The sequence below is a fragment of the Chlamydomonas reinhardtii genome, chromosome 4, assembly GCF_000002595.2.
Source record: "Chlamydomonas reinhardtii strain CC-503 cw92 mt+ chromosome 4, whole genome shotgun sequence".
NCBI lineage: Eukaryota > Viridiplantae > Chlorophyta > Chlorophyceae > Chlamydomonadales > Chlamydomonadaceae > Chlamydomonas > Chlamydomonas reinhardtii.
In genome coordinates, this window is record NC_057007.1 from 875,793 (window position 1) to 903,569 (window position 27,777).

Sequence of the window (27,777 nt, forward strand, 5' to 3'; positions counted from 1 at the left end):
CCAACCCCGAACCCAACGCCATAAGCGAGTATCTGAACAACACAGGATTGCCGATGGAAGTCAACCAGGCTGCCGCTCACAACGACCCCATGGACGCCGATAGCCCGACGCCGCCCCTGACCGCCCCGGCAGCGCAAGCTGCGGGAGGCCACGGGGCCCGTCCCAGCTGGCGACTGGCCCGCGCCAGGATCACACACGATCTAGTCCCACGGCCCGCCGACAACCGCACTAACGGTGACACTCAACTCACCTACGACCTGGACAATGACGGACAGGAACTGGCACAGGTCCTGCACAGCGAAAACAAACAAACTGTCACGGACAAAGAACTGACACGGAAGCGCAAGGCCAGAGAGGACACCTCTGGGACACGTGAAAAATACTGGAAGGTGCAGTGGAAGCCGTCCATTTGCCCTGCCGGCATTGTCTCTGCTTTTGTTCGCATGGGCTACGCAACTATCCAGAACGCCAGGTGCTACAAGCACCCTCTTGCGACGCGCCCAGGCCCACAACCTGCGCAGACCGAGGCTGAGCCTCCGGCTGAAACCCAAGCCCACGCAATCTCACCTGAAGAGCCTGCCCAAGCTGCAGAGCCGGCAGCACCGCAGCCCACTGGGGCCCCCCTATTCTCGTCCTGGACGACCAAACTCCTGCGACATGTCACGTGGGCGCCGAGCACGGACCGTGAACGGGACCTAAAGCACAGTCCACAATGGGAGGAGTTACTGGAGGAGTGCAAAACCCGGCTAGCAAACGGTACCAACCAAGGCCCGCGGCCCCGAACAGTGCGCCCCGCACCTGATCGGAACCTTACCGCCAGACAGCGCCAAGGCCGCCACGACGCCGAGCCCCTGCATACCGCATCCCGCGCGCGTGACATCCGCACGACCACCACCATCACCACAAGCCCGTGCAACCCCTACAAGGACATCGTGGCCCCCGGAGCATACACAATTACCACCACTGGTGGCACCCGCCGTGACCCAGCTGAGGCACACGTCCATGAACCCAGTGGCCGCTGGCTGGGCACCATCACCTACCCCCGCCTCCTTACCCTGTGGGAGCGCTTCAGGCACACCGGCAACCAGCGGCCCAACGCCTTTGAGGAAGCGGTCGCTGCCCTCATCATGCGCTACCGCTATGACCCGGCGCAGCAGGACCGCAAGGCCATGCCAATGCACCAGGTGTCGCTGCCGGCAGGCACAGTAGCAGCCATCGTCCAATGCCTGCGGGTCACACAAGCAGTACACATTCGGGAAATGTTTGCGTCCCCACTAAACTCCTCCACTGCAGCCCACGAATACTGGACACGAGACCCTGCTGATGGGGCCTTTGGCGCACTGCACGATGCCTACCAGACCGCATGGACCGGCTTGCAATATGCCCACCCCCCCTCTACCCCCCACGATGCACGGAAGGCGCTCATGTGGGCCCTCGCATGCGCCGAGGCTATGCGTGACTCACAGGAACCAACCCTTACTGTATTGGTGCTCCCCAAAGCGGCCACTTTCCCCCACACGCAGTGGCTTCAACACCCACTTTGCCACGAGCTGGCCAACTGGTCCGCGGGCACCGCGGGCCTTGACACAGGACTTGGCACCAACACCCAGGCTGAACGCCAGAAGGGGCTCCGACTGGTCATTGTTGGGAACCCCGCCGGACTCCAGTGCTTTGCCCCCCGCCTGAAACGGCTCGTGGACACACTGAAATAATAATAATAATAATTACAACGCCGGCCCATAGGGCCTGGCATGGATTAACGGGGCAAGGTGACTAGGGCGAGAGGGCCCGCCCCCCTCACGCTGACGCCTCACCACGAAAGAGTCACAACCTCCGAAACTACAACCTCCAAGTCCTAGGCCGCTCTTCAAAGTCCACTACATCCAAGCCTGCACACCTAGCATATCGAGCTAGGGAAACGCCGCGTTATAGTAGTGGAGCACTGCCAGTTCGTGCAAACCGAGGAGCCATGGCGCTCCTCCTCGAGCCTTGGATCTTGAGCCTTGTCTTGAACCTTGGACCTCGCCACTAAATCGGACTTCTGCACCACGACCTTTCTAGGTTGCAGCGGGCACAAGCCCGCAATTGCCACTAAGGGCAATTACCTATCGTTCGTGGGATCACCAATCGGTTTCGCACCAATCTTTCGCCTTTTGCATAATTGGGCTTTTATCCGGATTCGTACCCGGGTCCCTTCTGCCGTAAGGACGAGTCAAATCGCTAACCAGCTAGGCCGGGGGCCTGATTGTGCACACCCTCCTCCTCTGGGCGCGAGGCGGGGGAGGGGGTGGGTGTGGGATGCCCCGCGGCACGTATGGTCAAGGTGTTGGGATAGGGAGGACGCAGGCCGGCGACGAGGTTTGCTGCATGTATACTGCCGCCATGCAGCAGCCAAGACCTTCGTTGAAGGGCGGCGTGCATGTGTGTGTGTGTGTGTGTGTGTGTGTGTGTGCGTGTGTGTGTAATGCACGGTATGTGCGTGTTCGTGTGTGTGTGTGTGCCTGAAAGGTTTGTCAGCCGTACAGGCATTGATTGGTGCAAAGTAAGCAAGGAGTGTTCACCAGTGCCATCACCAACAAAACTGATTAACGGGCTGTGTCATGATGGTTTGCAAGTCAAGAGCGCTCATATCTTACGAAGGCAGGGGCGGCGTCAGTGGCCGAATTCCTTAAAATAGCTTGGTTTAGTTGACGAAACAGGCTGCCGCTGCTTCACGCCCCTGACTCGTACTCCTTGCTGCGTTCCGCCGACGTAACCTGACTCTCCCGTCAGGGGAATCCCTGTCTCCCGCCGTCCACACTCAACATGCATAGATACAGCCGTTTGAGCCTTCTTACGATATGCCACCAATTCTAGCGCGCGACCAAGGCAAATGTAACGACCGCCCCCAACATCATTAGCGCTTCTATGGTGGTGTCCATTCGTGAGGCAGACTCTGAACACACGCAACAGTGCAACAACAACAGCTATAACAAACCACCTCAGCGCTTGTGATGATCTGTGGTCAACAGCCGTCATTGATGTGTGAGGCCTACGTCTCCCTTGTTGCAAGTCGTGGTGCAGATGCAAGCAGAGCTGGCCTGGCTTAGGGCACGTGCGCTAGTACCCACGCAAGCTGATACGGGAGCACGTTGATCACGTCGGGTGGTGCGCCATGGCGAGAGTGCATCATGTGCAGCAGAGCAGCATGCAGGCGCCGCCATTCATCTACGGAAACGGGCGCGTGCCAGGCCTCCCACAGGTGCACGACTTCGAATCCGTGGCCGTACACGCTCCACGCCACGTCAGACGTGTTGGTGATGGTGGGAGGACCAGGAGTGGGTGCAAGTGCATTGCCGGGCGCGGTGGGAGTGGTTGGCTGGAGAACGTTGAATGCTGCAACGGCCATGCCGTCGGGCGTGGCGCGCAGGACGCGCAGGGTTGGCAGGTTGCAGGCCCAGAGTGCGAAATTCGCGGCACTGGAGAAACTGGAGGGAGCGTCAGGTGGGCCCAGGAGAATGGCACCGGTCCATGCGCCGGTAGACTGCACTTGTTGGTGCCCCTGCGTAGGGTGGGGGATGGCGGATTGGAGTGGAGGTGTGGGCGTGCAGTGGAAGGCATGGGGCCGCAGCAGGTTTTGGATGCGGCAGGTAGAGGGCGGGAGGTACGGTGGACACCTAGACTCCTAGGCACGACGCTGCTGCCGTGCGAGCCCCTGCCGCACCCGGACACGTGCCCGCACCTGCTGTAGGAGTAGGTCGTATGCCCATTGCATAGCGTGTTCGCTGCCGGCCATGGCGATGGCGTCAAGGTCGATGCGAGCGCCACGGTCATGGAGGAGCTGCAGGATGGGCAGGGGTGCGCCATTGCGGGCCGCGGAGGTGAAAGCCGAGTTGTATGCCCAGGTGTCCTGCGGATGGGCAGGCGGTACGGCTGCAGCCACCATGGCAACTGTGTCCCAGGAGGAGATCTGTGCAACCATGTGCAAGTCGTGCGCTGTTATGCTGAAACCGCGGCGTAGGAATGCTTCTGCTTGTGGGCGGTTGTCTCTAAGCCGGATGACGCCCTCGTCGCGGGTCGAGGAGAAGAGCGTACAGCCTGCGTTGCAGTGGCGCGCGGCCATTTCGCCCATGTGGAGGACTGTGTCTGCAGCTTCGTCAGGGGTGCCATGCTGTAGAAGCAGGCGGTTGCGTAGGTCCTGCGGCACAGCCACGCCGGCTGCGGCCAGCGTTGCTAGGACCGCGGGAATGTTTCTGAGGTTCGGGTCGCGCAGGAACGTGTCAGAGCTCAGGAGGTCTGTTGCAACAGCCTGCCAGCCTTGCGGTGCGCGCAGCAGCAGCAGCTGGATGCTGTCTGTGTTGGGCACAGGCAGTTGAGACGCCGCGAGTGTGATGCTGCGGCAGACGCGCAGCACGACTGACGGATCGGGTGGCTGAGGTGCTGGTGGCTGCGGCAAGGCTTCTTGAATGGCTGGCTGTTGTGGTGGTGGCGCAGGCGCTGCTGGCGGAGCCACGGCTGGGAAGGCAGGTGGCTGTTGTGCTGCCGGCGCGTCCACCGCGGGCGGTTCTGCTGCTGGGTCCGCAGGCAGTGGCAGCGGCAAGCTGTGCGGCCACTCAGGAATGTAGGTGGTGAGCACGTGGTTCAGGAACTGGGTGGAGCAGCCTGCTGCGATGCCGTCCATGATTTTGGCTCGCCAGTACGCGCCGTACCAGCTGTACGGCGGGGCATGCTGCAGGGCGCGCTCGACTAGGGCTGTGTGTCCGCGTGCAGCCGCTGCCTTGATGCTGCTTGCTGGAAGGGTGTGCCAGGCGTCGTGCTGTGCGAATCGGGCGTTAAGGAAGTCTAGCACACTGCTGTGGCCGCCGATGCAAGCGCCCTGTTGCGTGCTGGTGTACAGCTCTTGCCAGTCTTGAGGGTCTGCGTGTGCTACCGTGTCGAAGAGGAGCGTGAGGACATCAAGGTGCCCGGCGCTGCCGGCGGCCACGAATGCTGAGCAGGTGAGCGCGCAGCCGTGGCTGATGAGCTGTTGGCAGAGGTGCAGCAAGCCAGCCTGCGCGGCGGATGCCAGTACCTCTGTGTTCATTGCAACGCCGCTGTACTGGATTGCTGCAGTGGCGCTGGCTGCGTGCCCTGACGCCGCTGCGAGGCATGCGAGCCGGCGTCGTTGCGGCAGGGACAGGTGGGCCCAGGCGGCTGCGGTGGCGAAGTTCTCCTGGAATGCGCGGCCGGGCCAGCCCGGTGGTGGCACGTGCGTGTCAAGCCGCCGAGGTCGCAAGTATCCAGGGTACGTGTGCGGGCCGGCGAGAAACACGCGGCGGTGCTGAGGCGCGGAAAGGCTGTTGCGCAGGAAGCGCGAGGTGCGCCGGAGCGCAGTGGCCCCATCAGCGGTGTTAAGGAAGGTTGCGATATGGAGCCAAAGGTCGGCGGGCAGGTTCTGCCAGTCCGGGGCCATGTCGGTGCTAAAGTTGAGGCGCGTGCAACTAGAGTGCCGGATTTGACTAGGCGCTGGATATAGCGGGCGTGATGTTGGATATGTACTGTTATATTTGGTTTCAGCCTTTGTGTTCAGCGTAGGCGTGAGTGTGATCGAGATGATGGGCGACTCGCGGATTGCCGGTCGCAAAGGTTGCCGGATGGTTTAATTATATAGACCTTGTGGTTTCCTTATATAGACTTGGAAGCCTCGTGGTTTATTTATATGAGGAATGAGTCGGGTTCGGTGCGAGGCCGATTTGGAGAGCGCGCGCAAGAAGCCGCGGCAGGACGCGAATGATGTGCTGATCGTCCCGTTCGGGCCGATGTCTGTGGAGGCAGGCGAGGCGGCTCAAGCGCAGCGGTAGGTAACAGCGCCGGGAATCGGATAAGCCTGGCGGCTCAGCGCTCGGGCGCGCGATGAAGCTGGGCAGTGGCTTTTTTGCGGGTGCTGACAGCAGGGATGTGGATGGGTGCATGGCAAAGGCGGAGCGGCAACGTTGGAAGGCGTTTAAGTGATTGCGTGGGAATGTGCTGCGCTCGCCGCTGCAAATGCAGATCGGAGCGCGCCAAGGCCGACGCACAGCTGGGCGCCAACATGCTGCTGCCGCCGTATCAGGGCCGGCTGGTGGTCGGGAGCACGGGCGTGATCGCGCGCACGATGGCGCATCTGCGCGCGCGGTACGCCTTTGTTCCGATCCCGGGCCAGACCAAGCTTCGCAAGGTGTACGCGTGCGAGACTCCGGCCTGCAACGCTCGTATGGAGTGGGTTGCCAAGGATGCTACCGCCAAGGCCTGGCTCGTTTCGCATAGCCCGCACAGCCATGCGGCAGCCGCGCCGACGCCTACGGCGACACCCGGCCAGCTGACAAGGTGTGTTTGATGGAGTGGGACCACGCGTGTTGGTGTGCGCGTGTGCGTGCGGGGTGGGGGTGGGGGTAGGGGTAGGGGGGTAGGCGGAATCGGGGCCAGGCAAGCGGGCGAGGGGTACAGGAGCTCGCAGTGGGCGCGAGGTACATAGGACCGCACAGGGGTGCTTTGTGGGGCGCTGTTTTGAGCGGGCCTTTGCGCACGTATTGTGTATATACAGGCAAGCGCTGCGCAACAAGAACTTCTGCATCGCCAAGACTTGGGTGGAGACGTTCAAGCGTACACTGGTCGCCGCTTAGCTGAGCAGGTGCAGTAGCGGGATTTCTCAGCACAGCAACGGCAGGGCACCAGCGTACTGAGATCGGACAGGTCTGCTGCGCGTGCGGCATGACTCCCCCGGTGCGGGGGATTCAGGCGAAGCGCTGGCCGCTTGCGGCAGGCGTGGCTGCCGACGCTGTCGTCGGCAGCACCAGGCTCTGCATCGCCCCCGTTGTGTGGGGCCCGCATCCTGGGTAGTGCAGCGTTGGCAGGGGGGTAGTTGCGCGGGAGTAGTTGCTTGTGGGAAGTGGAGGGAGGTGCATGCGCAAGATCTGTTGCAGCAGTGGCATGATTCCCCCGGTGCGGGGGACGTAGTCATTGTTTGCAGCAGCAGGCTCTGCGCTGCTCCCGTTGTGTGGGGCTTGCATCCTGGGGAGTGGGGTGTAGGCGTGGGCATGGGTGGGCGCCTTGCATGGGTGATTCACACTGACCATTGTGCCTGCAATTGTGTGTTCTGTGCATGGAGGCGCGAGGAGGGTGCTGCGTCAGCGGAAGCTGCGCAGGAGCTGCTTGTGCAAGGCGTGGCCAGCAGCATCGGGTGGGTTCGCTTGTATGTGCGGCTGTGGGCAGGGCAGGCAGGGACAGTGCATGCCAACTGCTGCAAGGCACTCTGCTGACGCTGTGCACATGTTTGGATACCCGCATGGTTGCAGGGAGGGGCAGTGGTGCAAGCTGCGCCCGGATCTGGACGCGCTCGGCGTGAAGCTCGACGCCAACGGCATCGTCACGCACCTCAAGTACGCCCTCGCGCCGCCCAAGCCGCCCAGCGCACACCTCGTGGAGGTGATGCAGGCTGGTGCCATCCGCGACATCCTGATGGGCATGGGCTGGGCCGCGCTGCCGGAGCAGCAGTAGTGCGCAGCACGCAGGAGTGGACACACGAGCGGCTGGCTGCAGCACAGCAACGCATGCATGATTACGACCTAGGCGGGCAGTACGCCGCACAGGCACTCGCGCAGGCGCAGGGAGCAGTGCAGCAGCAGCTGCTGCTTTACAACAGCGGCACTGCAGCAGTGACAGCGAAGCTGGTGCTCATCTCGCCATTGGCGGTTACCACAGCCGCCCCAGAGGTGCAGGGCGTCTGGCCCGATGCAGCGAACCCTGGTGCAGAGCCGCCGTACGTGCTTTGCCCGGAGGACTCGCAGCCGACGCCTGAAGACACAGCGCGGTTATGGAACCTCAGCGATGACCAGCAGCAGGCGTTCATGCTGTACGCGCAGCTCCTGCTAGCAGAGGCCGCCGGCGTCCGTCAGCCCCCCGTGTGCTCGGTGCTCACGGGCAAAGCCGGCAGCGGCAAGTCGCGGGTGCTGCAGGCATTGCTGTGGTTTGCATATCAGCACCGCTGCGAGTCTCTCATTGCCCTCGTGAGCTACACGTGGCGCGCTGCGCTGCATGTGAGTTGTGTGTGGGGTGTGTGGGGTGTGTGGTGCAAGAGGGGTTCAGTTCGGAGGTGAAGTGTGGCGGTGGTGGACTGGTTTAGCAGCCAGGGAGCCTTACATGATCATGCTGTTGACTTCGGCCGCTGCCATCACGGTCCATTTACAGGACTCTACGCCAGGCGTGCTCGGCACCAGCACCACGTCCTTCTTTGCGACTGCTGGCACCTTTGGTCCGCCTCACCGCGATCGAGTCGAGCGCAACCTCAATGGTGTGCGCTTCATTTTCCTAGATGAGTTTAGCACGTGTGGGCTGTCCCACTGGGCGCGCATTTGCATGCATGTGCACGCGGCACGGAGGCACGTGGGTATAGACAGCACGCACCTATATCACGGGCCGCTGTCAGATCTGCATGGCCTGCTTGTTGGCGACTTGCGTCAGTTGCCACAGCCACGGCACGTGCCGCTATATAGCGGTGCTGCGGAGGAGAGCTTGCGGCAGCTGCTGGCGCCGGGCGCGGGGGACGGCGGGGCCATGGAGCGCCAGATCCGGCAGCTGGAGCATCCGGAGGGCAGCATGAACCTCATGGGGCGGGAGCTGTGGAATATGGTGCCGTTCGCGTTCGTTCTCACTCACCAGCATCGGCAGCAAGCAGGCGTAGGTGACAACAACGAACCTCTCTTCATGCTAGCGGAGAAGTTTGGTGGCGTGCAGGAAATCTCTCAGGCAGATCTGGATACAGCGTGCCAGCAGCTCAACGCGCGTGTTTGGCAGCCCCCGAAGCCAGGGATTGACCCCGTGCCCCAGCCCTTTGCAGTTGTCCAGCGCCATGTTGTGCGGGTTCCACTGGCATTGCAGCTCGTGCAGCTGCATGCGCTCGCGCAGCGTCAGCAGCTGCTGCTATGGCGTAGCGCGGACTTGTCGCCGGACGGGAGCAGCTTACCTATTTCGCATGTGCATCAATTAGAGGCGCTTGGCGGGGCCGAGGATGATAGCGGTGTGCCCGCTGTGTGCGCATTCTTTGCTGGCATTCGTTACGTGTTTACATCAAATGAGCATGTGCGTCTGTATCACATCAACAACAACAGTGCCACAGGCACCGGCATTGTTCTGCATCCCAACGAGCCACCATTGCCAGATGCAAGCATTGCCCCCGTGCATGTCCTCAAGTTCGTGCCCTCGGCTGTAATGGTGCGCCCCGACGGGCCTGATGCGGGTCGGGTGTCTGTCGATCAGGCCCTGGATGTCGGGGAGATTCCTGTTTTACCGTGCAGTGCTATGTTCACATCGCAGCATGCAACCCTGCGGTTGCCTGTGATGCGCTGGGGCTTTCGTGTGGAGCTTGCGTATGCAGTCACCGATTACTTTGCGCAGGGGCAAACTCTGCCAGCGCACGAACTGTGGCTGGTGGATATGTGCAAACCGCAGCACGGCAGTTGGCGGCGGGCTTCAATTTACGTAATGCTCACCAGGTTTCGTGGGTTGCATGCCTTACATTTAGTGCGTCCGCTGTGGGCCTCGCGGGCCGAAGAGCGCCGGCTTAAAAAGGCGCTGCGTACCATGCTAACGCCCGAGGCAGATCTAGCCGCGGAATGGCAGCGGCTATTGAGGCTCTCGCAGAGCACAGCAGTAGCAGTGCCAGGTATGATTGTGCGCATTCAGGCCAGCATGGCTGCCTCATAACCAAGGCTTTCAATGCATGCAGTAGTGTTTTTAACATGCGCGAGGTGTACTGACAGATGACCTGGAAGCGTGGAGTACCTTGTGGGTGGTGAGTGCTGACTGCAATTTACAGCAGTGACTTTCTTGTTGGTGTTTGGTGTGGTGACCATCATGCTTGGCTTCGCTGGCTGGACGTATGTCACTGAGCTACGTTCGGGTTTAGTTTCTACCTGTCCTGTCTCTGCGTGAAGCCGGGGTATTGTTTATCTGCTTGCTTGTCGTGCGTTGGATTGTTGTGTGTTTACAACAGGTTGATGTGTGGCGTGGTTAATCCCTTGCACTTTGAGGAGGTTATTGTTAGCCAGCTGGTGTTCGCACAGGAGGTTGGTGGTCGATGAACAGTCGACCGACAGATGGATCGCGGGATTTGTTTTTGGCATTTACCGCTTGGATTCTATTCGCAACGTAGCTCGGAATACACGCTTAATATGCATAGTTAGAAGACTTCGGGGACGCAAATCGCTCGGAAATGGAGGAGGGTCTCAATATGCTCGGCTCGCGATGTCGCGCTCTTGAGCTTGTATTATGCACTGTGCGCAATGCGCGTTCAGCATGCATATTCTTACGAACAACTAGGGACTTGAGTGACGCGGTGTGAAAATCAGTCGGGGTCTCGACATGCTTGGCTCGCCATTTCGCGCTCCCGAGCTCGTTGTGTGTGTTCCGAACAATGCACGCTCAGAATTACATGTTCAATATGTCCGTCGCGATGTTCGAGCTTGAAAACCGACAAGCATGGTGTATAGATACACCTGGTAGCCTGAATTCCTGTGTTTTTGGTGTATTTTGTTGATGTTGCATCACGCCGTGCCTTGTCACATTCATGTTTTTTGTACCGGCGTGGCCTTGTTTGTAAATTTCGCGGCGCCCTGATCTTATCTACTTCTTCGCTGTGATCTGGCAAAAAAAACTGTTCTTGACGGGATTCGAACCTGTGACAGCATCTCACTAAGCGCCATAATCAGACCCTCCAGAGGAGGGTGTGCACTGAGTTAGCGATCCGGTGATGTCGTGGACACACTGAAACGGGGGGCGAACGCACCCACGCACATCAGCGACCCGCGCACGTGGACACACACGGCCACGGCCCCAACCTGCCCGGCCCTCCCAAACTCATTTCTAAAGCAAGCCAAATACCAGCACGCTAACCCAAAGACGATACACGCCATGGCTGACGAAGCACGACGCTTTCCTAACGCGCGATTCCAGACCCACCATGCTCTGGCCCACGACGTGAATGGCACTGTCTGGACAGATGGTTCGGTAAGCAAAATCAAAACTGACAATGGCAAAGAAGTCCAGGTTGCCGGCGCCTGCGCCTGGTTCAGCGATTCTCGCGTTGTCTACGTGAATCCAAATGGCGATGGGTGCACAAACACTATTACGAGAGCTGAACTGGCAGCAATTCGTGCTGCCCTCGCAGAATTTGGTGGCGAAGGTAAAGAATTTGCAACTAAGAAGCTCACTATTGCATCAGATTCTGTTGCAAGCTTGTACCTAATCAAACGAGCAATTAACGAGCCTCGGCGACTGCATCTGAGTAAGCACCGTGACCTCCTGGATTCAATCATGGCATTGCTCCATGCACGCCACGCTCGGGGAGCACCCACCGCTCTGATTAAAGTGATCTCGCACACCGGGCTACACGGCAACGAGGAAGCCGATAAAGGGGCGGCTGCCGTCGCCACCCAGGAAAAACCCGCCGATGTATCCGAACCGGCCGACAACGACCCGCTCGCCCGGCACTGGTGGCCGACCTTCACGGTCACCAGGGACGACGATAGCACAGCCACGCACTACGTGTCGGACCTAAACCGGGGCCTCACCAGGGCAATGGCCCCCAGCTGCCGTGGTGGATACGCCAACAAAACCCTGTACACTGAGAAATGGGCCGAGGCAGCACCCAGCCTTGACCCACGCGCCAGTAACGCGTACATGACGAACTCGGACGCCAGCCACGGCCTACGCCGGTTCATACAGAATGCTCGTCAGGGAGGCCTCATCTGCCCGGCCCGGCTGGCTTTGTTTAAACTACGAGACAGCGACAAATGTGGTCTCTGTGCCCACACCCAGCGCAGCCGCGGATCTGACCCAGAGCGTGGCACCGCAGGTCACATTGCCGGCCACTGCGCGCACCCCCAACTCGTTGGCGCTAGGATAGCCAAACACAACACTGCAGTGCGGACGATTGCCGAATGCCTACACCATGGTCACAACGGTGGTGGCTACATGATAATGGATGCCACCTCCCGAGCTGAACTGCCTGAGTACTGTGCGGGCATGCGGCCGCCGTCATGGCTCTGCCCGCAAGTGCCCGCTGCAGACCTCAACAGGATGCGGCCTGACATTCTGTTTATCCCGAACCTTCCCCGGTCCGAAGCAGAACGCTTCATGACATCCCCACCAGCCAACAAAGGGGCCTACCCAGTGTACGTCCTTGAAGTTGGATACACCTCTGACCTGCACCACAGCGAGAAGCTCATTCAAAAACAAGCACAGCACGCCACCCTTGCCACTGCCATGCGAGCTGCAGGGTGGACTGTGCACTACGATACTAAACACGTTATTACACTGGGCCACGGTGGCACTGTCCCCCGTACCCTTGAAACCCTCCTCAAAGACCTAGGAGCCAAACCGCAGGCAGCCAAGGCCTGCTGCACACGTCTCCACATGCATAGCGTCACCACACTCCGGGGCACCGCAAACCTGTACTACCGGCTAGAGCGAGAGATGGGCATTGCCAACACCCGATGCCGCCCGGGAGGCCGCACCCAGGGGACCGCCAATGGCGGCCCCCGCGCAGGGGAGCCGGGGTAGGGAAATCAAGTTTTCCGATGGTGGGGTGAGCTTGTCTCACTCCTCCTTAAGACACGCGGGCACCTGTGCCCTGCGTAGATATTATTATTATTATTGCCCTGTGGGCTTGACACCATCCAGCCGCGGGAAAGGGCGCGAGCATGGTGGGCCGTAACCTGATTGTGACGCCATAGCAGCTGTAGCCAGCTCCATGCCCTGCGGGCTTGACACCATCCAGCCACGGGAAAGGGCGCGAGCACGGCGGGCCTTAACCTGATTGCGATGCCATAGCAACTGTAGCCAGCTCCATGCCCTGCGGGCTTGACACCATCCAGCCACGGGAAAGGGCGCGAGCACGGCGGGCCTTAACCTGATTGTGATGCCATAGCAACTGTAGCCAGCTCCATGCCCTGCGGGCTTGACACCATCCAGCCGCGGGAAAGGGCGCGAGCACGGCGGGCATTGAGACTGACCGTGCGCCATCAGCTCGCAGCCCAACCTGCAACCTTGACACCACGAAAACGGGCCCATGCACGGCGGACCTGGAGCTAATGTACGCCATTGCGCCTGGCTCAGCGACCTGCGGGCGTCAAGCGGCGCGAATGTTGACTTGTGGACCCACACATTCTGTCCACAAAACAAACTCCTGGCATTGTCTCAGTGCAATGCACATGTTACCCGAGCCAGCAATCACATGGTACTACGCCGGGCCCTTTGCAGACTGGAAAAGCCCCGGTCAATGCGCGGTTGCCTTTGTTTACCGGTGAGCTTGTTATGCCAGCTCGTTATCATGAGCCAGCTTCATTACTACATTCATGTTTTGCATTGTTTTGATACTGTCGCTGCATATAGTCGACAAGTAAGGCATCCACCGCTCAAGCACAGTCGTCCCAGAATAAGAGCGACGCGAATAATGGTTGGTTCATTGTATAGCTTGCTGTAGTTTATGTATTATAGAGGCATATGCGTGAACGCAGACTGCAGAGAAATGAAGTGAACTCCTGAAATGCCCCATGCCGCCGACATTGCATGGCAAGCCAGCAGGGCCCCGGGCAATGTTGTGTTTTGTACTGGGAAAGATGTCAGCTTCTAACTTAGTGTACTAGGAAGGATGTAAGATGGAGACAACGGCCTCAACCCGGTGATGTAAAGTACTCTGCACTCCTGGACGGCTTTGGGTGTTGGGGTTGATTGATTTATATAGGCATTAGTCAATATGCTTTGTGGCCAAGTTCAAATACACAACTCGACGAGTTGACGAACATGGGTTTGCGTCCCCCGGCCGGGGGACGCGCGACCACTTTCCCTAAGACTCCCGAAAAGCCCAAACTTCTGCGACAAGTACTCTGAGTGCATAACAGACTATTGATATCAACCGCTAAAGCCATGCACCAGTGACAGCAGTGACCGGGGGGGTTCATTGCTGCCTCGGTCGACACAACCAGCTGCTCAGCTGCATTCCTATGCTCAGGAAGCATACACTACATGCAACTACATTACTAAAGTAAGTTTACAGCTCAGGAAGCGCGGCGGTCTCAGCTTGGCCGTCAGCGACTGCCTGAGTTTACTGGGGGGTTCAGGGGCGCGGCAGGTGCGAGGTTGCCCCAAGGATCCCACAGGCCTCGCCCCAGACTTCTCGCCCCTATGTTCCCAACGTGGTCTGCTAGCCTAACACCCCCAGCCGCCATGGCTAAAGGCACGGCCGCGGCCAGAGCTGCACGCGTCTACTTTGGGGGCAGGCCCTGGCCAGGCTGGGTGGGCCTGGGTGGCAGCTGGGCGAGCCTGGGCGGCAGCTGGGCGGCCCTGGGCGGCAGCTGGGCGGGCCTGGGCGGCAGCTGGGCGGGGGCTGAGCGAGCCTGGGCAGAGCCTGGACAAGGGCCTGGACAAGGGCTGGAAAGGAGCCAAATACCAATGGGTTACCGGGAAGTGACCATTTTACCAACGTTAACCGATGTTTTACCGTGTGGCCAACCCCTACCAATCGAAACCGATGCTGACTGACGCTGACCATTGGTTTATCAGGGTGACCGCCCGGTTACCGCCCCCATACCGATCGGTTTAATAGGGGCTGGAACGGTAGGGTCACTCTAGCCGGTAGTACAGGTTTGCGGTGCCCCGGAGTGTGGTGACGCTATGCATGTGGAGACGTGTGCAGCAGGCCTTGGCTGCCTGCGGTTTGGCTCCTAGGTCTTTGAGGAGAGTTTCAAGGGTACGGGGGACAGTGCCACCGTGGCCCAGTGTAATAACGTGTTTAGTATCGTAGTGCACAGTCCACCCTGCAGCTCGCATGGCAGTGGCAAGGGTGGCGTGCTGTGCTTGTTTTTGAATGAGCTTCTCGCTGTGGTGCAGGTCAGAGGTGTATCCAACTTCAAGGATGTACACTGGGTAGGCCCCTTTGTTGGCTGGTGGGGATGTCATGAAGCATTCTGCTTCGGACCGGGGAAGGTTCGGGATAAACAGGATGTCAGGCCGCATCCTGTTGAGGTCTGCAGCGGGCACTTGCGGGCAGAGCCAGGACGGCGGCCGCATGCCCGCACAGTACTCAGGCAGTTCAGCTCGGGAGGTGGCATCCATTATCATGTAGCCACCACCGTTGTGACCATGGTGTAGGCATTCGGCAATCGTCCGCACTGCAGTGTTGTGTTTGGCTATCCTAGCGCCAACGAGTTGGGGGTGCGCGCAGTGGCCAGCAAGGTGACCTGCGGTGCCACGCTCTGGGTCAGATCCGCGGCTGCGCTGGGTGTGGGCACAGAGACCACATTTGTCGCTGTCGCGTAGTTTAAACAAAGCCAGCTGGGCCGGGCAGATGAGGCCTCCCTGACGAGCATTCTGTATGAACCGGCGTAGGCCGTGGCTGGCGTCCGAATTCGTCATGTACGCATTACTGGCGCGTGGGTCAAGGCTGGGTGCTGCCTCGGCCCATTTCTCAGTGTACAGAGTTTTGTTGGCGTGTCCACCACGGCAGCTGGGGGCCATTGCCCTGGTGAGGCCCCGGTTTAGGTCCGACACGTAGTGCGTGGCTGTGCTGTCGTCGTCCCTGGTGACCGTGAAGGTCGGCCACCAGTGCCGGGCGTGCGGGTCGTTGTTGGCCGGTTCGGATACATCGGCGGGTTTTTCCTGGGTGGCGACGGCAGCCGCCCCTTTATCGGCTTCCTCGTTGCCGTGTAGCCTGGTGTGCGAGATCACTTTAATCAGAGCGGTGGGTGCGCCCCGGGCGTGGCGTGCATGGAGCAATGCCACGATTGAATCCAGGAGGTCCCGATGTTTACTCAGATGCAGTCGCCGAGGCTCGTTAATTGCTCGTTTGATTAGGTACAAGGCAAGGGCATTCGTCCACGAATGACCACGGGGTGCGGGGGGTTGGGGGATGGCTCCTGCCCCTCTCAGGACTAAAATGCCCGAGTAGCTGTGAACAGCGGTGTGAACTTTCCTGCCACAGGAACATACCATACTTCCCTGCAGATCTACTTGGGCCACACACAGGGGAGTGTGTAGGTGAATCCCAAGACCTTTGTAATGTGTGATGTAACAGTGTTTCACAGCCTTGGGCCCCAGCTCCTACAGACTACTACAACTATTACCAGCCAACACTATCAACAAGCAGTTGCCCAGACACTATTTGCACGTCAACCCCCATCAAACAAGGGCACCACAAGTCCTGCTTTACTATCTGCTAGCTCTACTTCAAAAGCTTTTATATGCTTGATGGGAGAACATTTCGCTTGAGTACCATGTATGGCCCCTGACACAGTAATTCACCAGGCATCTGACGAACCTGACACTTTCCACAACAGCAATACACTTTCCACAACAGCAATACGACAGCTCCTTTGATACAAGACATTTGTCTCTATCTCACAGTAGTTCTTATGCTCAGGGCTGCGTTAGCTGAATGAGGGTGTTCGGGCCCCCTTCAACTACTCTCCCACTTGTATCCCTTGTTGCCCCCTGCTACCCCTGCCCTGTTACTCTAGTTACCCCCCAATCCCCTCACCCGCCCCCTCACATGTCCCCTCAAATGTCCCCTCACATGTCAAGTGATAGCTTCCGCCCTTGACTTGTAATCCTTCACTCAGCACCCTCAAGGTCCTCCCCTACATTGCAAGCAGGCCTCTTGCACCAACCAATTTACACCAGCCTTGACTACCTTCACATCGAGCCTGGTGTCAACCCCACTGATCCCAAACTTATTCTACTTATTCCCCACCAACACCACGCCTCCTGGGTAATCCACCTAAAGAGCCGCCGCAGGTCCTGCAGCCACATACAGCAGTTATTGCATGCACACAGCACAGAACCAAGCCATTCATGCCCACCCGGCCCCGCCGCCCAGCCCGCCACCTGCCTAGCGGTGCAAGCCCGGGTCGCAGCCTCAGGACATTCAGTGGCATGCCTGGGTGCGTGTGGCGGAGTGCCACGACACGGCGGCACCCAGGTAGCATCGCAGGTGGTGATACGGTTCGTGCCGTCCGCCCCCAGCCCACACCCCCACCCACCCGCCCCGCCATGGCGCCCACACGCCTGCGCAACCTGCCTTGACGGTGCAAGCCCACGCAGCAGCCTCAAGACAATCATTGGAATGCCTGGGTGCCTGTGGCGGTGTGCCCCGACACGGCGGCACCCAGGTAGCATCGCAGGTGGTGATACGGTTCGTGCAGACCGCCCCCCAGCCCCCAGCCCCACCCAGCCGCCTCGCCATGGCGCCCACACGCCTGCGCAACCTGCCTTGACGGTGCAAGCCCACGCAGCAGCCTCAGGAAATCAAGCGGCATGCCTGGGAGCCTGTGGCGGCTTGCCCCGACTCGGGTGCGCCAAGGTAGCATCTCATGGTGACACGGTTGGTGCTGTCCGCCCCCAGCCCCCACCCCCACCCAGCCCCGCCGCCTGCCACCTGCCTTGCGGTGCAAGCCCGGGTCGCAGCCTCAGGACATTCAGTGGCATGCCTGGGTGCATGTGGCGGTGTGCCCCGACACGGTGGCACCCAGGTAGCATCGCAGGTGGTGATACGGTTCGTGCCGTCCGCCCCAGCCCACACCCCCACCCGCCCCGCCATGGGGAGCCCATGCGCCTGCGCCGCCTGCCTTGACGGTGCAAGCCCACCAAGCAGCATCAGGACATCGAGGTGCATGCCTGAATGCCTATGGCGGCGTGCACCGACACGGATGCGCCTAGGTAGCATCGCAGGTGGTGATACGGTTCGTGCAGACCGCCCGCCCCACCCCCCACCCCCACCCCCACCCGTCCCCGCCACAGCGCCCACATGCCTGCGCCACCTGCCTTGACGATGCAAGTCCACGCAGCAGCCTCAAGACATCAAGCGGCATGCCGGGTGCCTACAGTGGTGTGCCCTGACGCGGGTGCGCCCAGGTAGCATCGCAGGTGGTGATAATGACGAGTGTGGTGGGAACGAATGCGTACGTAGACCAGAGCGGACGGCGGAGTGGGCTTGCAGGCGGCACGAGAGTAGGCAGTCAGTAGCGCAAGTTGCGAATTCACATGTTACCTCGTAACCGACGATAAACGCTGTGGACGGTCGCGCCCATGGCTGGCTGACAGAAAGCGGCTGCTGTATTGGGATGGCTGGGCTGGACGACGGCGGCCGGGCGTTGCTTGGGACTACCAGAAAGGATGCGCCCGAGACCCCCGATACGGTTCGTGCTGTCCGCCCCCAGCCCCGACCCCCACACCCTCCCGGCCCCGCCACGGCACCCACACGCCTGCACAACCTGCCTTGACGGTGCAAGCCCGGGTCGCAGCTTCAGGACATCAAGCGTCATGCCGGGGTGCCTACAGTGGTGTGCCCTGACGCGGGTGCGCCCAGGTAGCATCGCAGGTGGCGATACAGTGCGTGCTGTCCGCCCGCAGCCCCGACCCCCAACGCCCACCCGGCCCCGCCACGGCACCCACGCGCCTGCGCCACCTGCCTTGCGGGACAAGCCCGAATCGCAGCCTTAGGACAACCAGTGACATGCCTGGGTGTCTGTGGTGGCTTGCCCTGACTCGGGTGCGCCAGATAGCATCGCATGTGGTGACACCGGTTCGTGATGTTCGCCCCCAGCCCCCAGCCCCACCCACGGCGCCAGCACGCCTGCGCCACCAGCCTTGACTGTGCAAGCCCACGCATCAGCCTCAAGACATCCAGTAGCATGTCTGGGTGCCTGTGGCAGCGTGCCCCGACGCTAACATGCCCAGGTAGCATCGCCGGTGGTGACACCGATTCGTGCCGTCGGCCCCCAGCCCCCACCCCCAGCCCCCACCCCCACCGCCCCCACCCCAACACCCACCCGCCCCTGCCACGGCGCCCATACGCCTGCACAACCTGCCTTGACGGTGCAAGTCCACGCAGCAGCCTCAAAACATCAAGCGGCATGACGGGTTGCCTGTGGCGGCGTGCCCCGACGCGAACACGCCCAGGTAGCATCACAGGTGGCGATACGGTTCGTGCTGTCCACCCCCAGCCCCTACCCCCACCCACCGCTTCACCCACGCCGCCCATACGCCTGCACAACCTGCCTTGAGGTGCAAGTCCACGCAGCAGCCTCAAAACATCAAGCGGCATGCCGGGGTGCCTACTGTGGTGTGCCCTGACGCGGGTGCGCCCAGGTAGCATCGCAGGTGGTGATACGGTTCGTGCTGTCCGCCCCCAGCCCCCAGCCCCACCCACGGCGCCAGCACGCCTGCAGAACCAGCCTTGACGGTGCAAGCCCACGCAGCAGCCTCAGGACATCAAGCGGCATGCCGGGGTGCCTACGGCGGTGTGCCCTGACGCGGGTGCGACCAGGTAGCATCGCAGGTGGTGATACGGTTCGTGCTGTCCGCCCCCAGCCCCGACCCCCACCCCCACCCGGCCCCGCAACGGCACCCACACGCCTGCACAACCTGCCTTGACGGTGCAAGCCCGGGTCGCAGCCTCAGGACATTCAGCTGCATGCCTGGGTGCCTGTGGCGGTGTGCCCCGACACGGCGGCACCCAGGTAGCATCGCAGGTGGTGATACGGTTCGTGCCGTCCGCCCCCAGCCCACACCCCCACCCCCACCCGGCCCCGCCACGGCACCCACACGCCTGCGCCACCTGCCTTGACGGTGCAAGCCCGGGTCGCAGCCTCAGGACATTCAGCTGCATGCCTGGGTGCCTGTGGCGGTGTGCCCCGACACGGCGGCACCCAGGTAGCATCGCAGGTGGTGATACGGTTCATGCCTCCCGCCCCCCGCCCACACCCGCCCACACCCACTGACCCCGCCACGGTGCCCGTGAGCCTGCGCAACCTGCCTTGACGGTGCAAGCCCGCCCAGCAGCATCAGGACATCGAGGTGCATGACTGGGTGCCTGTGGTGGCGTGGGCGCACCCAGGTACCTATCGCAGGTGGTGATACTGTTCGGGTCGTCCGCCCCGCCTATCTACGATTTAGCGACCGCTCATGAGCCATCATCTAAGATAAACATCAGGAGACAAGCAACGTTCTACAAAGCTGCAAAATGCCTTCAGTGAAAGCCACACGAAAAATGGTGCCGGCGACGCTCATATAATGCAGCAGGAGCCCACACTAGTCATTGTTCTATGCTCCATAAGCTAATGCCTGAACAGGGGAGGGTAACATTGCGCATGTGCTGTGAAACCTTCTTCAATTGCATTTGGACGGGAAGCTTTCCCGTCTGGACGGGAAGCCATCCCGTCTAGACGGGATGGGTTCCCGTCTAGACGGGATGGGTTCCCGTCTAGACGGGATGGGTTCCCGTCTAGACGGGATGGGTTCCCGTCTAGACGGGATGGCTTCCCGTCCAGACGGGAAGCCTTCCCGTCTGGACGGGTTGGAGTCCCGTCTAAACGGGATCCCAGGAATGTTTTTTTCTTCTGCAAGATAATTATGTATTCTGCAGGGTACAAATGTCATGCAGGTAACGGCGGTATCCTGTCAGGGTCGCGTCCGCAGTTCCCTGACAGGGCTGAAATGGTCTGCAGAGGACTACGTATCCCTGCAAACATATAAATGTTCCTGTGCGTATCGTCTGGACGGGACTCCAACCCGTCCAGACGGGAAGCCTTCCCGTCCAAATGCAATTGAAGAAGGTTTCACTGCGCATGCATAGAGTTACCCTCCCCCATTCAGGCAATCACTTATGGAGCATATAACAATGACTATTGTGGGCTCCTGCTACATTATATGAGCGTCGCTGGCACCATTTTTCGTGTGGCTTTCACTGAAGGCATTTTGCAGCTTTGTAGAACGTTGCTTGTCTCCTGATGTTTATCTTAGATGATGGCTCATGAGCGGTCGCTAAATCGTAGATAGGCGGGGCGGACGACCCGAACAGTATCACCACCTGCGATGCTACCTGGGCGCGCCCGCGTCGGGGCAAGCCGCCACAGGCTCCCAGGCATGCCCCTTGATTTCCTGATGCTTGCACTGTCAAGGCAGGTGGCGCAGGCGCACGGGCTCCCCGTGGCCAAGGGGCTCCATGGCGGGGCGGGTGGGGGTGTGGGCGGGGGGCGGGAGGCACAAACCGTATCACCACCTGCGATGCTATCTGGGTGCCGCCGTGTCAGGGCACACTGCCACAGGCACCCAGGTATGCCACTGAATGTCCTGAGGCTGCAACCTAGGCTTGAACCGTCAAGGCAGGTGGCGCAGGCACCCTGGCGCCGTGGCGGTGGGGGTGGGGCCGGGGGCTGGGGGCCAACGCCATGACAGCAGTCTCACCACATGCCATGCGACCTGGGCGCACCCGACCTGGGCGCACCCATGTCGAAGCACACCCCCACAGGCACCCAGGCCTGCCGCTAGATGTCCTGAGGCTGCTGCGAGGGGTTTCACCTCAAAGCAGGTGGCGCAGGCACGCTGGGGCTATGGCGGGGCAGGTGGGGGTGGGGCTGGGGGCTGGGGGCTGGGGGCTGGGGGCTGGGGGCTGGGGGCTGGGGGCTGGGGGCTGGGGGCTGGGGGCTGGGGGCTGGGGGCTGGGGGCTGGGGGCTGGGGGCTGGGGGCTGGGGGCTGGGGGCTGGGGGCTGGGGGCTGGGGGCTGGGGGCTGGGGGCTGGCGGCTGGCGGCTGGCGGCTGGCGGCACTAACCATATCACCACCAGTGCTCGTATCTTAAGAAGGCAGGTGCGGTGCCAGTGACAGATTTCCGAAATAGGGCATCTTTAATTTTCAGAAACCAGCTGCCGCAGCATCCATCTTTCATCCCAAAACGTTTCCGGGGGCTCCGCCCCCGACCTATGCACGGTTCGTGTCAAGCCAGGGGTGTGGCAGGCAGTGTCAGCAATCTCTCAATCTCCCATTCGTGCCGTGCATCCATCTCAAAACAGAAACTCCACACAAACACACAGCTTGGTACACATGGCTGGTACTGGGCATCTGGTGCAAACAAGCTTGTCCTGTTACAGCGTGCAGGGTGAGGTTGCTGTTGCCCCCAGCCCACGTTTCGGCTCCGGCACAGCAAATAAAATATTCCGCCGCACGGGATGTGCCCCTGTTACAGCGTGCAGTGTGAGGTTGCTGTTGCCCCCAGCCCACGTTTCGGCTCCGGCACAGCAAAATATTCTGCCCCACGGGATGTGCCCCTGTTACAGCGTGCAGTGTGAGGTTGCTGTTGCCCCCAGCCCACGTTTCGGCTCCAGCACAGCAAAATATTCCGCCGCACCGCATGTGCCGCTGTCACAGCATGCAGGGTGAGGTTGCTGTTGCCCCCAGCCCACGTTTCGGCTCCGGCACAGCAATATATTCCGCCGCACCGCATGTGCCGCAGTCACAGCATGCAGGGTGAGGTTGCTGTTGTCCCCAGCCCATGTTTCGGCTCCGGCACAGCAAAATATTCCGCCGCACCGCATGTGCCGCAGTCACAGCGTGCAGGGTGAGGTTGCTGTTGCCCCCAGCCCATGTTTCGGCTCCGGCACAGCAAAATATTCCGCCGCACCGCATGTGCCCCTGTTACAGCGTGCAGGGTGAGGTTGCTGTTGCCCCCAGCCCACGTTTCGGCTCCGGCACAGCAAAATATTCCGCCGCACGGAATGTGCCCCTGTTACAGCGTGCGGGGTGAGGTCTGTTGCCTTCGTTGCTGAAAAAGCACCGGCTCTATGGCTCCATGGCAAAACGTGGCCCATCCCCACGCCAAACCCCAGCGCCCTCTCCCACGCTCACCACGCTCACCCACCCACGTAATGACTCCCCTACCTAGTAGAAGGCTGCCCTATCTTGGTGTGCCCCCACGGTGCCAGCAGGACACGGCCGTAGATAGAGTTTCCTGGGGAACCTCATCAGTCACCCTTGCCTTGGGCCCGGACAAGTGACAGAAACACCATAAAATGTCTTCTGCGAATCTCAGAAAGACCCCGCCAAACCTGAAGCGTTTCCACAGATTTTTGGCCACGCACAAGAGTCAAAAATTTCTTCCGCCGGAGGCATTTTGGGGCAAATTTCTGTCGAAAAGAAGGAAGATACGAGCACTGATCACCACCTGCGATGCTACCTGGGCGTGGGGGCACGCAGCCACAGGCTCCCAGGCATGCCCCTTGATGTCCTGAGGCTGCTGCGTGGGCTTGCACTGTCAAGGCAGGTGGCGCATGCAGGCGCACGGGCTCCCCGTGGCCCAGGGGCTCCATGGCTGGGCGGGGGGGTGTGTGGGCTGGGGGCGGACGGCACGACATGTGTCACCACCTGCGATGCTACCTGGGTGCACCCGAGTTGGGGCACGCCGCCACAGGCACCCAGGCATGCCACTGAATGTATGTCCTGAGGCTTCGACCCAGGCTTGCACCGCAAGGCAGGTGGCGGGCCGGGAGGCAGGGCCGGGTGGGGGTCGGGGTTGTAGATACCATCCCAAACTAAACCAAACCCAATGCAGTAGGGCGAGGAGGAGAGCGTGGCAATGGAGTGGCACACGGGGGCTGGGGGCGGACGCGCGCGCACTGCAAGTGTATTCCGTGAGATGTCATATCGGTTCTCTGTATCCCAACATTATTACCACAACTCCTACCATGCAGGCTCACATTCTGCGCACTACCTTCAGACTCCACGCTGTACCGGCACTTGGTATGTTGCTTTTTTGTGATCTTCGATCGCTGTATGGCCTGCCCCTCATGCGTGCCTATGGCTGCTGCTGCAGGAGGGATTCTCAGCTATATCCCGCCCGCGGCCCCTCTGAGTGGCCCACCTGGGATGGATGTCGCGCAAAGCCAGGTACGTCACAGTCACAGCGCAGTCACAGTCACAACCACGTCACAACTGGGCTATGCAACCCTCACTATGCACTATGCACTGACATCCACCCTCCCTCCACCCTCTCAATCACTTGCTTGTCCTTTTACTCTTACCCTTCCCCAACATCACACTGTTGCGCATGCACAGCTACGCAGTTTCTTCACTGCTGTGGTGCTACTTCGCAGCAGATGTATGTGTGGACAGGCAAGTCAGGGATGTCGGATGGCAGATTCCTTGAGATCCTGAAAGTCTAGAAAGCCTTACCTGACAGTACATACATTCCTTCATTTCTGTAATCCATTATGTCTGCAGGACTACCCTGCGGAACGCCAAGCTTGTGCCATCCGGGGAGCCCTGGCTGGAAGCCCCCTTGGAAACGGCCGCTTCCATCAAACTTTGTTGAGGCATCTGACTGATATAATCGGTACAATAAGGACAAAAGGCGTGAAACCTGGATCGCCTAAGAGACTGTTGTGCTGTTGTGTGTGGTTACAAGGTGGTGAGCACGACGTGCATTCCTGTCCTTGTAGAAACCTAGGCCCGGGCCGGGGGGCCCTTATAACGCCTGCAACACTTACATATGCAGCTAGTTTGGTCCCCGAATGGGGGTGTTTATGCTCCTGTGCTCCCAAATGGAATCTAGTAACGCGGCTAACCTGGCCGGGTCCGCATTCTGCATGACGGCCTGCATTCCGCCTGTAAAATCGATCTCGCTACCCAAACGCAACTGGTCGTAGGCCGTACACCGCATGAGCACATGATTCTCATCTTCGACTTCATTTGCAACACATAGCGGGCAAATCCTCTCCTCCCTAGGTCGTCCATAGGCGCGGTTGGCAGTAAGCGGCCAGCAGCATAGGCGGAACCTCATCAAGGCCTTGTGGTGCGCAACTGGTATAAATGCTCTACTGTGCCCTTGCATGGTCAGTGGTGCCGCTCCTTCCGCACACAGCCCCATCCAATGCTTGTACTTGCTCATCTGCACGCCTGGTTGCTTGTTGTCTGATGGGAAAGTGCTTGGCTCAGACTGCAGCCGCTCGTGCTTCCACGCCTTCATTAGACTCTCTCGAAAGGCGGATACTATTTGCCCTTCAGGCAGCGGGCTACCTGCTCGGCTCTCCTCCCTAAGAGACTGGTAAGCCTAAGAGACTGGTTGTCTTGGCCTACTAGTATATCAGAGTAATGCATATGTGTATTGGGGGGAGGTGCCATTCATGATATATATAGGGCAAAGAACCTCACCAGAACCAGACATCAGTCTGTGGGGTGCGTTGATGTGGGGTGTGTTGATGTGGGCACAACCAAGGTTTGCCCCTTTGCTATGACCTTTGCTATGACTGTGTGCATAGGTATATACGGTGTGCATAGTAGCAGAGTTGTTGCTTATGTTGCAGCAGTTGTCAGAGTATGGAGTTCTAGGGAGTCTGCTAGTTCTGCCTGCACACTGCTGTGATGGATAAGAGGAGCTAGAGGAGCCTGGTCTTACAAAAAGAGCTATCTTAGCCATGTAGTAGTTGTGCTTGAGTAGTTGGGGAACGTGTCTTCCGCTGTCATGAGCCTTGGGAACATTTATGAACATTAATTGACAATGTACCCCTAGTACCACTATGGTTTGACGCTGCACTGCAGTGTTTGGACAATCCAGGAAAGGGCCCTGACAGGGACACTATAGCCAGGGCTAAGTTGCCTCTACAGGAGCAAACTGGGGCTCAGGAATCCACCGAACCTGCTCACAGCTATTCCGTCCTGAGAGCCAGGAGCCATCCCTCTAGGGGCGCACTGTCCTCACCCTGCCTGCGGGCCACCTGGCCCGCGGGCGTGGGCCAGCCTGACGCACATCTTCCTGGAGTGTCCAGCTTATGCGCAGGCGAGGACGTGGCTGCAGCAGCTGTGGGCCTGCGTTGCACCCCAGGCAGCAGCGCCGCCAGTGACAGACGCGGGCTTCATGCTGGGGGACCGCATCATCACCGGATCGCTAACTCAGTTAGTGATTTGACTCGTCCTTACGGCAGAAGGGACCCGGGTACGAATCCGGATAAAAGCCCAATTATGCAAAAGGCGAAAGATTGGTGCGAAACCGATTGGTGATCCCATGAACGATAGGTAATTGCCCTTAGTGGCAATTGCGGGCTTATGCCCGCTGCAACCTAGAAAGGTCGTGGTGCAGAAGTCCGATTAAGTGGCGAGGTCCAAGGTTCAAGACAAGGCTCAAGATCCAAGGCTAGAGGAGGAGCGCCATGGCTCCTCGGTTTGCATGAACTGGCAGTGCTCCACTACTATAACGCGGCGTTTCCCTAGCTCGATATGCTAGGTGTGCAGGCTTGGATGTAGTGGACTTTGAAGAGCGGCCTAGGAGTTGGAGGTTGTAGTTTCGGAGCAACGCCAGCAAAGAAAACACCAGCGCTACGCACTCGCCCCGCCCAAACCCACCCCACCCCCACAAGTCGGTTGCTTAAGCAACACCCCAGGAGAACCCGCAGAGGAGACACAAGCAGAAAACTAAACGGGCCAGATGTGGCGCTGACTAATATAAGCGGGCTCCAGCCCGCTGCAAGACGCGCTGTGCAGGAAGTCCCACAGCCGCCCAGGCGCTGCGACGCCAGCCAGAGCTAAAACACATGGGCGCCAGATAAGCTGATGATGATAAACGCCACGCCAGCGCCTGGAACGAAACGCCGCCCAAAAGGAAACCTAGGGGGCCTGCACAGGTGATGCAAGCGTCAGCCGCAAGTTCAACTTCGGTGACCCACCCTGAACCTCCTCCACTTCACAAAGCGCGCCACCCGCCGACCAGATGGCAACAAAGTGCTCCAGCTTAGCCGCCTTGAGCTGTGCGGTGAGAAGCTGTGTGGGCAGAGCCGACAGGGTTTCAGGGGTTAGCGTGGCGGCAGTGAAACGCAGCTGCATCACCCTGCGCAGCTCGCTGACAACCTCCCGAACCACATGCTCCGACGTCTGCTTAGCAGGCTCGCGGGACCAGTACGCACACCAGACGGCGTACAAGAAGGTGGCCCGCAAAGTGCTCCACAGCAGCGCGCCCGCCCCCCGCGGGCTTGAGGCCCACATACCCATGCGGTCCCCCAGCATGAAGCTTGCGTCCATCACTGGCGGCGCCGCTGCCTGGGGCGCAACGCAGGCCCACAGCTGCTGCAGCCACGTCCTCGCCTGCGCATAAGCTGGACACTCCAGGAAGATGTGCGTCAGGCTGGCCCACGCCCGCGGGCCAGGTGGCCCGCAGGCGGGGTGAGGACAGTGTGCCCCCAACCCCCCGCACCCCGTGGTCACCCGTGGCCGAATGCCCTTGCCCGCCCTGTACAGCCCGCAAGGCAGGCTGGTGCTGCTGTACATGGCTGCGGCGGCTGCGGAGACAGTGTTGCGCGTGCCCGGCCCCGTGAGCGCCACAGGCGCCGGTTGCCCTGGCACCTTCAAGTGCGTGATGGGCTCCTGCGCGCTGGCTGCTGGCTCGTCAGCCTGCCGATGGAACCAGTGAGTGCCCCGCTCCCCATGCTCCTCCATCAGTGCAGCGCGGGCATTGTGGCTGGCCGCTGCGGCAGCTGCCTGCTCCTCCCGCACCGCCAAGATGGCCATGGCCGCAGGCTGACACTGCGCGGCGTTGGCACCCGGCCGGTCGGCCAGGGCAGCGGCCGTGTCTGCGGCCAGCACCACGCCATGCAGCCCATCCCGGGTCTGGCATGCATGCCGACGGTGGATGCTAGTGGCGGCCTCCCGCAAGAGGAACTTGTCCGCCTCCCATTGCGTGCAAGCGCCGTCACCTGTACTGGCCACGGGATTTGCGGCAACGTGCGCCTCCAAGCACTGCTCGAGCTCCAGACGCAGCGAGGGGTGAAACAGCAGGTATGTGGGGAAGCGCCACTGCTCCCGGTGTGCATGTGGCAGGTCGGGCAAGGACAGGGTGAGCAGCACACCATTGTGGTCCCCAGGTGCCCCATACGTGCGAGCGACATCCACCACCCACGGCGCCGCGGTGGCACTGACATACCACCGATCCCGCCTTGGAGGTACAGCGCGTTGTCTCCAATCCAGCGG

At 60.4% G+C, this 27,777-nt stretch overlaps 5 protein-coding genes across 5 annotated transcripts; 2 read left to right on the plus strand and 3 right to left on the minus strand.

Moving 5' to 3' along the window:
* Nucleotides 1–1,712: 1,712 nt before the first annotated feature.
* On the minus strand, nt 1,713–5,530 carry CHLRE_04g217979v5 (uncharacterized protein). Its single transcript, XM_043061816.1, has 3 exons — nt 3,722–5,530; nt 2,838–3,541; nt 1,713–2,264 (listed from the first exon to the last, which is right to left on the minus strand). Exons 1-2 carry the CDS (start codon nt 5,429–5,431, stop codon nt 3,086–3,088), a joined length of 2,166 nt encoding a protein of 721 aa, XP_042925071.1. The 5' UTR covers nt 5,432–5,530; the 3' UTR covers nt 1,713–2,264; nt 2,838–3,085.
* Nucleotides 5,531–5,642: 112 nt separating this feature from the next.
* On the plus strand, nt 5,643–10,352 carry CHLRE_04g217980v5 (uncharacterized protein). Its single transcript, XM_043061817.1, has 3 exons — nt 5,643–5,815; nt 6,010–6,324; nt 7,293–10,352. Exons 1-3 carry the CDS (start codon nt 5,685–5,687, stop codon nt 7,492–7,494), a joined length of 648 nt encoding a protein of 215 aa, XP_042925072.1. The 5' UTR covers nt 5,643–5,684; the 3' UTR covers nt 7,495–10,352.
* A 58-nt stretch (nt 10,353–10,410) lies between these two features.
* CHLRE_04g217981v5 (uncharacterized protein) lies at nt 10,411–13,760 on the minus strand. Its single transcript, XM_043061818.1, has 3 exons — nt 13,229–13,760; nt 13,077–13,114; nt 10,411–12,847 (listed from the first exon to the last, which is right to left on the minus strand). Exons 2-3 carry the CDS (start codon nt 13,094–13,096, stop codon nt 12,646–12,648), a joined length of 222 nt encoding a protein of 73 aa, XP_042925073.1. The 5' UTR covers nt 13,097–13,114; nt 13,229–13,760; the 3' UTR covers nt 10,411–12,645.
* A 120-nt stretch (nt 13,761–13,880) lies between these two features.
* CHLRE_04g217982v5 (uncharacterized protein) lies at nt 13,881–16,075 on the plus strand. The gene has a single exon (XM_043061819.1). The coding sequence runs from the start codon at nt 14,221–14,223 to the stop codon at nt 14,533–14,535; it is 315 nt and encodes a 104-aa protein (XP_042925074.1). The 5' UTR covers nt 13,881–14,220; the 3' UTR covers nt 14,536–16,075.
* Nucleotides 16,076–16,104: 29 nt separating this feature from the next.
* On the minus strand, nt 16,105–20,630 carry CHLRE_04g217983v5 (uncharacterized protein). The gene is made up of 2 exons (XM_043061820.1): nt 19,805–20,630; nt 16,105–19,224 (listed from the first exon to the last, which is right to left on the minus strand). The coding sequence occupies exons 1-2, from the start codon at nt 19,849–19,851 to the stop codon at nt 19,104–19,106; spliced, it is 168 nt and encodes a 55-aa protein (XP_042925075.1). The 5' UTR covers nt 19,852–20,630; the 3' UTR covers nt 16,105–19,103.
* Between the last annotated feature and the right edge of the window lie 7,147 nt (nt 20,631–27,777).